The sequence below is a fragment of the Podarcis raffonei genome, chromosome 1, assembly GCF_027172205.1.
Source record: "Podarcis raffonei isolate rPodRaf1 chromosome 1, rPodRaf1.pri, whole genome shotgun sequence".
Classification (NCBI taxonomy): domain Eukaryota; kingdom Metazoa; phylum Chordata; class Lepidosauria; order Squamata; family Lacertidae; genus Podarcis; species Podarcis raffonei.
In genome coordinates this window covers 24,407,697-24,416,511 of record NC_070602.1, presented here as the reverse complement: position 1 = coordinate 24,416,511, position 8,815 = coordinate 24,407,697, and the positions used below count along the sequence as shown (strand labels likewise).

General features: G+C 46.8%; 1 protein-coding gene across 4 annotated transcripts in view; it reads left to right on the top strand.

Annotated features, from left to right (window-relative positions):
• Nucleotides 1-2,473: 2,473 nt before the first annotated feature.
• The window catches only part of SPATA7 (spermatogenesis associated 7), a 51,797-nt gene continuing 45,455 nt past the window's right edge, over nucleotides 2,474-8,815 (top strand). For 3 of the 4 annotated variants that reach the window (XM_053377593.1, XM_053377573.1, XM_053377584.1), the window contains exon 1: nucleotides 2,474-2,618. In XM_053377593.1, the coding sequence (XP_053233568.1) occupies nucleotides 2,567-2,618 (52 nt within the window). In that variant the 5' untranslated portion in view covers nucleotides 2,474-2,566. The remainder of the gene's footprint in view (nucleotides 2,619-8,815) is intronic. The other variant, XM_053377552.1, reaches the window with a different exon arrangement.

The window sequence follows — 8,815 nt, the reverse complement described above, 5'->3', positions numbered from 1 at the left end:
GGGAGACTGTCCACATCCCTTAAAAAAAATATGTATTCTGTGAATGAAACCACCAACTTTTGTGGGAAACTGGAAGCCCAATGCATCAAGTGACGGTAGGGGCAGATTCATCCACAGAATTCTTCCATTGGGAAAAATGAACTTTCAGAGTACAAAAAGGTGAAATAGTAAGCTGTTGCTGCAGACAGAAATCTGGCATAGTAAAAGTGATAGAAACTTAAAATGCATGTTTCTGCGTTGTATTTGGCTGCCCCTGTCTGAGTACAATAACTAATGCAAGAACTGTTTATAGGATGTTAAAAGAATTATATACAATTCAGCCAATACAATCCACATTTGGTTCATCAACAGACACTATTTACAGGACCGGCCCAGAATGGAGCTGATGTACTTAAACTCATTGAAGTGTCTACTATGAATTTTAAAAAATAAAATCTAGTTTTTGACATTAGATCTGGAGAAACATGCTCAAATGCCTTGTAAATATTGAACATTTTATAAGACATCCGTATCTTATAAAGAATGAAAATTAGTAGAATGTGCTGCCTTTTGTAAACGCTCTTCAAATCAATGTGAAAATTATGCTACTGACACATTTGTGATTCTACTGCTAGCATGCAGCCAAAGCCAAGTTATAAATGGCAGATAGGTAGCTCTTTCAGATGGTAACAGTTTTTCCAGCACAGCATTCCACATTTTCTTTCTCATTTCCAATGCATTGCTCTTTAGATAAACACCACTGTTGGTTGGTTTGCTGTGTAGTGTTCATAAAACATGGTCACACTGATTTTCTGGTTAGTTCTGAATTCTCCAAACACAAGACCTGTTTTGTATATATATTGTGTTCACTGAACGCTCCCCCCTGCCCACGTCCACCAATGTACCCAACGTACACTACTGAGGGGAATGGAACCTACTGCATGGAATCAGGATGTGCTTCTGATAACAATGCATGGATATATTTAACTTTTATGCTTAACAAAGAATGTTGCACACTAGGAAGTAAAAAAATACAGTGGTACCTCGGGTTACATACGCTTCAGGTTACAGACTCTGCTAACCCAGAAATAGTAAATCGGGTTAGTACATCAGGTTAAGAACTTTGCTTCAGGACGAGAACAGAAATCGCACGGCGGTGGCGCAGCAGCAGTAGGAGGCCCCGTTAGCTAAAGTGGTCTTCAGGTTAAGAACAGTTTTAGGTTAAGAATGGACCCCCGGAACGAATTAAGTACGTAACCAGAGGTACCACTGTATGGGTTTGTTACACAGAAATGAAAGAGGCAGAGTATAAGCATGCTGCTTTGGGTAGCTAAGGTGACAAATACTGTATGCAGGTAGCAAATGATCACTAAGCACATATAAATAAATTCCGTAGTTCTAAAAAATATCTCCAAAGCTCCCAAGCCTAAGGAAAGTGAGCATAGCAAAGTTCCATCCCACTTACACTAAAAAAAAAAGGAGGGAAAGGAGGGGTATACTGTCTGACCAATCACACTGGTTCTCCTCCCCCCCAGTCTTATTCTCAGTAACGGGCGGGGGGACAGGGCACATTGGGCAACAGGGGGGATCGCAGAGCAGAGGTGGTGGGGAAGGCTGTAGGGTGGTAGGGCCTCCCCTCCCTGGTAAATGTGCATAGGCTAGCATAGAAAAGGACCTTAGGTGTTATGTACAGTACTGAGTTGAATAGGATCCAAAAGGCAGCGGTCTGATTGGTCCTAGAACAATAGGATTCAGAATGCAGCAGTCTGATTGGTCCTCAGGAGCCACCCAATCCAGCTCCAGGTGGAAGTGAATCCACAACCAGATTGGCCTACAGGTGAATCCCGGAATTAGCCAATCACGTGGGGCCCATTGTGTAAATAATGTATATAAAGCAGACATTCTGGGGCAACTTCTATTCCTCCTCACCACGATGAGCTGAATAAAGAGCAAGAAATCCACTCTCGACTCCGAGTATATTTCATTAGGTGAAGCCAGACTCTCGCTCCACGTAGCTCAGTGCTGTTTACCTGGCTGTGGCTCTCGGGGATTTCGGAGGGGGCCCTGCTGCCAACCCCACGTAAACAGGTGGTGGCATGAACCAGGGCGTGGACCTTCCCCCTGGAAAACAGCCGCCCTTCCTACAGTCCACCCTGCGCGGCGCAAGACACCCGCGCTCCTATACTTGGCAAGGGGTCCCCTCCGCGTTCAAGCACCACCTTTGCGCACGGCGGGACTTGCTTCTGAGGAGACCTGCTGTTCAGCCTCTACCTCTGAAGCCCCGCGCTCCTTTTTTACACGGGAGCAAGCCCTACTCGGCGGCGCAGAGAGCCGCGGCTCCGGGCCTCCTCCTCCTCCTCCACCTTGCCCTTCCCCCGGTCCCAGGACGTAACGCGCCCAGCGGCGGCGGCCGCCAAGCGAGCGGCGGTGTCCATAGCAACCCGTCGGGCTGCCAGGCCCGCCCCTTGCCGGCCGAGAGAGGCGAGGAAGGAAGGGCAGAGGGCGGGACGGACGGACGGAAGCCGCCGGGCTCGGGCCGCCGGTGGCCCTCTGGGCTAGGAGGAGCCTGGCGGGCCGGGCCAAGAGGATGGGAGTGAGCTTAGAGGGCGGCGGCGGCGGCAGGAGGAGGAGGAGCCCAGGTAGAGACGGCGGGGACGAGCCGGAGAGCGGGGGGGAGAAGGAGGTCCGCCGGCATGTCCTGCGGATGGGAGGGCGGCGAGACCTGGAGGAAAAGGCTGGAGGTGCTCTGCGCTTCCCTTTCCGTGCCCCTTTCTTCTGGCGCCTGCCGGGACACATTCGCACCCTCCGCAGCCGGCAGAAGCGGTCGCTAATCCTGCACCGCCCGCCCTTCACTTGCCTCCCCCCCCCGCCATATAGCCAAATAAATCCCTCTCGCCAGAGACTGCAGGCATTTCCGTGCGCTAGAGCAGACAGACAATAAACAAGCCCTTCCCCTTCACGCGCGCCCCCCTCTCCTCTCCTCTCCAGCCTTGACTATGACGACATCGCCAAATGCGCGCAGGGAACCCCCCGCAGCGCGCGCCGCCCCAGTCGCGAGGCTTCTCATTTGGAATTCCGCGAGGGTTCCAGAACACCCCGCTTCCATCCCGCGGCTGAGAAAGGGCTCCAGAACGCGCTGGGGGAAAGGATGAGGAGCGTGGGAGTTTCCCAGCATGCACCCCTCCTCCTCCTCCGCTGTGTTGTCCTGGTTCCCAGCCTCCCTTGCACACAGGTGGTTCTGTGGAGATATGCCATTCTGGGCAAGCTGGATGAAACAGAAATCGCCGCCCACTCCAGTACAAAGTGCTTTTTTTAGACGGCAGCCCCATATAATAAATTGGCCTGAGAGAAAGGCCCACTGAGCTGGATGGGGTTTGCTTCTGAGTAGACATGTGCAGGGTTTGTGGTGTGCTGGTTCGTTTATGCATGCCTAAGCTTCTGTCCAGCCAATAAGCCTGGCCTTATGCCCTTTTGTTTTCTTGTGCAGTTTCTCAGCATGTGCAGTAAATGATTGTGAGAGTTTGAAAGGAGGAGCCAAGGTTTTCCCAAGTGTCACCTAGACTTTGAGAGAAGGACCCTGGTTATTTTTAAAGAACCAATAGCTCATGGTTTTGTTGGAGGGGGGCCTGGTGGCAGTGCCGGATTTACGTATAAGCTAAACAAGCTATAGCTTAGGGCCCCATTCTCTTGCCCCCCCCCCAAAATGTACATTTCCAAAATATAAGATAAAAAACAAATAAAATAAAATTTACATACAGCAACAGTAGGCTCCTATGATGTAGGTAATGGATCCTGCCTGCTCCCTAAAATATCACTGGTTTGCTCATTTCTATATATAGGGTGCCTACATTCTGCATTTTACATCCTACATTCTGCATTCTACATTCGGGACGCGGGTGGCACTGTGGGTTAAACCAAAGAGCCTAGGACTTGCCGATCAGAAGGTCGGCGGTTTGAATCCCCACGACGGGGTGAGTTCCCGTTGCTCGGTCCCTGCTCCTGCCAACCAAGCAGTTCGAAAGCACGTCAAAGTGCAAGTAGATAAATAGGTACCGCTCTGGCGGGAAGGTAAACGGCATTTCCATGCGCTGCTCTGGTTTGCCAGAAGCGGCTTAGTCATACTGGCCACATGACCCGGAAGCTGTACGCCAGCTCCCTCAGCCAATAAAGCGAGATGAGCGCCGCAGCCCCAGAGTCGGCCACAACTGGACCTAACGGTCAGGGGTCCCTTTACCTTTACATTCTGCATGGACTGGTCCATAAATTACCAAATAACATATATTCAACACAAAAACAGCCACAATTTGTTGTTGACAAAGGACAGCTGGACATATAAAGGGCCCCATTACCTTCAGTAGCTTAGGGCCTCATCAAACCTAAATCTGGCCCTGCCTGGTGGTTATATTATTTCCAACATTTTCTCCTTTTTGTATTGCTCTGTTGCTCTCTGGTCCTGCTTGCTGGCTTCCCATAGGAATCATGTCAACCAGGAAGAATCCTGGACTAGAAAGGCCTGTGGTCTGATCCACAGCATGGCTTTTTAATGTTTTACACGGGTTCTGTTGTTATGTGCCTGGGGGTATTTATATTGAAAGATGGTTTTGAAATGATTTAGATAATGCTGTAGGGTATTAATTCAACCGAAGTATATATGCAGTCATAATTGATTTTAGTTGGAAGACTGACACTCATAAACCCTTACTTTGTTTTTTCAACTGGGGTGATTTTTCTCCACAATTGTTCTCCATCTTCTTCCATCTTCTCATTGAGGAATCCCTTTTTCAGCTTTCAAGGCTTACTAGTACAAAGCTTAAAATCCATTGGGTTAAGACAGACAGTGCATGATGTCAACTCAGTTGGAATATATCTAAGGATTCCAACCTTAGGAACAAAGTTGCTGAAGTGTAGTTAATTTTTCCCTGGGATCAGTTTAACTTATGCAGCAATCAAAACAGTTCACCACTGAAAGAAGCACTAACTTTTTTTTTGCATTATTGACAGACCAGTGTTATTTATAACTAGACATTAATGCAACTGCTCTAAAACAGCTTTATTATTCAAAGCTGGTAGTTTGCACTGAGCTGTTTATCTCCCAATGCCTTTGCTTGCCAAAGGTTGAAGCAGTCATAAAATAACATCTGTAACACAGAAACGTGATTTTACTTGTGGCAAATAAGACGTAATTTACTTACAGGCCGATTACTGAGATATTTATGTTGATTGAATAGGAGCTATGTGTGTTGTTCAATTGTAAAAGAAAAAAACTGAAATATTTAGATTAGTTTTTAAATGTACAGGCCATTTTTTCAATAACATATTGCTCAAAAAAACACATGCGATAATAAAACAACAATAAAACTACTGTTAAAAACAAATATATTATTACAAATTACCAGGTCACAGCCACGCAGAGTGGAGCAAACCAAACCAATAAAATTAAATCCTGTTGCCAATATAAATAAAGATGTATTTATGAGGCATCTAAAGAACACAGGAAGTTGCATTAGATTGAGTCAAACCATTGGTTCATCTAGCTCAGTATCTCAACACCAAGGTGTGGAATCTTTTTTCATCCAAGGGCTGCATTCCCTTATGGGCAACCAGTGGGGCCATGTGCCAATACTGATCAGGGCCAGAAGCAAAAGTGGATGGAGTAATGTAATTTTTATTTCTGCATAACAGACTAGTTTCTGCACAGACTTGCACACACCTCTCTGTTCTCCATTCATGTACACATGAGCCATTATCAGTGTGAGGAATCTGATATATTCTGGAGAGGGCACTAGGCTGCTCCAAAAGAACTTTTTTGGCTGTTCCTTTAACCACTTCCTTTTCTCATCTGCCTCCCTGGTTTGCTTCCTACTCTATTATACAGCTTGTTCAGTCCAGTGGTCTTCTTTCATCTTATGGACTGCATTAATGGCTTTGGCTCCTTGCCTGTACTGTCAACTCAATTCCTGCCACCTCTGCTCAGACCACCTTTAAAGCCTTCTGAACCACCATAATCTAGTGCCGCAAGGACTCGGGGTCATATATTTCCATTTTAGAAAATGTTGCCAAAATTGTCTTGCAAGGTACCTAAGAGTGGCAGTATAGAGAAGCAGCCTCTGTTGAGAAGTAACCTCTGTGTTGACTTTCATCCAGATCCTCATAGACTATGTGCTACCAAAGCCTGCACCAGTTTAGCCCTCTGAGTGTCCGACTGCCCAGTTGCATCGTTAATTCCACCTTGCGTTCAGTGGAGACTGCTCTGCGCTGAAGAACAAGCATGCACTCTGTGACCTTTAGCAAATTCGTTTAATTGAAGCTAATAAAACCGTCTCCAGAGCAGTAGACTACTAGATGAACTTTGCTGTATCTGCCTGCTCTACAATTCTAACTTCCCAAGTAGTTAAAAGTTAAGAGACTTAATTCTAACAGAGACTGTGTTGCTGTCTACTGGACTTTTCTAGGTGTTAAATGGATGTACCCCACCAGCTTAGCATGGAGATTCAGCGGTGGAGTTTTTTCTTAGCCAACTTTGGGGGGGGGACGACGACGACTGTATGACTCCATATAATCTATATAGATTAAAATGTTCAGCAAGTCCAACTAAGACAAAATAATGAAATGATGGTGGTTGCTCTTCTCCAAACATGATTAATTCTAGGGACTCTAGAACTCCCCAAAACCTGGAGTGGGGTGGGGTAGCAGGTAGGCAGTGCCAGTTCCAGACTCCAGGAGCCCTTAGCATATTCCCAGCAAAGGGCCTCCCACCCAACTAGAGCAGGGCCCAGTGCTGTTTGTGGTAGCCGCAGTAGGACACTCATTATATCTAACCAATACAGTGGTACCTCGCAAGACGAAATTAATTTGTTCCGCGAGTTTTTTCTTCTTGCGAGTTATTTGTCTTGCAAAGCACGGTTTCCCATAGGAATGCATTGAAAATCAATTAATGCGTTCCTATGGAAACCGCTTGCCGGGCTGGCGGTGCGGAGAAGGGCTTTTCTCCCCACCGCAAGCCTTCAGAACAGGTCCGGGAACAGAGGAGAAGGCGTGCAGCGCTTCTCCTCTGTTCCCAGGGCTTGCGGTGGGAGGAGGGTTTTTACTCCCCACCGCCAACATTCAGAACAGTATTCTGAATGTTGGGGGTGGGGAGGAAAACCCTTCTCCCACCGCAAGTCTTCAGGACAGGTCCGGGAACAGAGGAGAAGGTGCGCAGCGCTTCTCCTCTGTTCCCGGGGCTTGCGGTGGGAGGAGGGTTTTTCCTCCCCACCGCCAACATAGAACAGCATTCTGAATGTTGGCAGTGGGGAGGAAAACCCTCCTCCCACCGCAAGTCTTCAGGACAGGTTCGGGAACAGAGGGGAAGGTGCGCTGCGCTTCTCCTCTGTCCCCGGACCTGTTCTGAAGGCTGGCGGTCCACCGCTAGCCTTCAGAACAGCCTTCCAAAGGCTGGCGGGGGGAGGAGGTCTCTCCGGCCCACCGCCAGCCTTCGGAAGAGGTCCGGGGACATTGGGGAAGACGCGCTGCGCTTCCCCGCTGTCCCCGGAGATTTCCCTATGGGCTTTCATCTTGCGAAGCAAGCCCATAGGTAAATTCATCTGGCGAAGCACCTGGAAAAACGGAAAACTCTTTCTTCTTGCGAGTTTTCCGTCTTGCGAGGCATTCGTCTTGCGAGGTACCACTGTAGATGGGAGCTGAGCTTGGCTCCTGTACAAAAGCAGCATGGCCACCTGCCACTTCATATCCCTATTTGCAACCCCTCCCCAAGGTCAGTGATGAGCTCTCTTGTTTTCGGCACCGTTGGTCTGGAACCAGTTTGTGGCAGAGAGAGAGAAAAGGAGGCCCAGCTCACACTCTGGGTTTTGTTTTTTTGTTTTTAAACCATTCTTAAACTAAACTAAAGCAAGAAATAACATTTGTGAATATTTTTCGAAAGCTCACATATTTCAGCAATCTGTTAGAATTCAATAATAAGAAAATGACAATGATACCTGAAATAGTTTTTAGAACCGTACTGCAAATGGCTCGCTTCATATTTTATGTCAGTTTGCTGCTTCAGAGGAACGGGAGAACGTGTAATCCTCCATGATAAAATGTATTAGTAGCCTTTATCTGTTTAATGGATTATGATAAAAAAAAATCCACAGCACATGTGGCAGAAACTGATACCTACCACAATTAAGCAGACTCTTTCACAGTACGGTATTCTAGCTTTAACAGTTCCGCTCGTTAATTATACGTATGCAAGGGTTCATTTAGAATATAGTAATATAATTGTTTTGAATGTAGTACAGTCAGCGAATGGAGTTTCATGGTATGCAAGAAGTACGTGGAAGCTAGCCATTGCACATGATTTATTTATTTTTTTAAATGTTTGGTGGGTTAAATCTTAGAATGCACCAGAATATCACCCTATACAGTGGTACCTCAGGTTAAGTACTTAATTCGTTCCAGAGGTCCGTACTTAACCTGAAACTGTTCTTAACCTGAACTGTTCTTAACCTTAACTTTAGCTAATGGGGTCTCCCTCTGCCGTGCTGCTGGAGCACGATTTCTGTTCTCATCCTGAAGCAAAGTTCTTAACCTAAAGCTCTATTTCTGGGTTAGTGGAGTCTGTAACCTGAAGCGTATGTAACCTGAGGTACCACTGTACATAGTTTACCATGAACTTGTATGTGGAGAAAGCAGGTTAAATGCTGTATCCTTTTAGCACAGCAAACTTGAAACTTGTGATTCGTACTACCAATTGAAACTTGTAATTCTACTAATTCCCTTTCCCTCTCCCTTCTTTTCCATTTGTACTTGTGGAGATCAGCAGAGCCCCTACTTGTAGGTTTTGGGAATGCCAAAT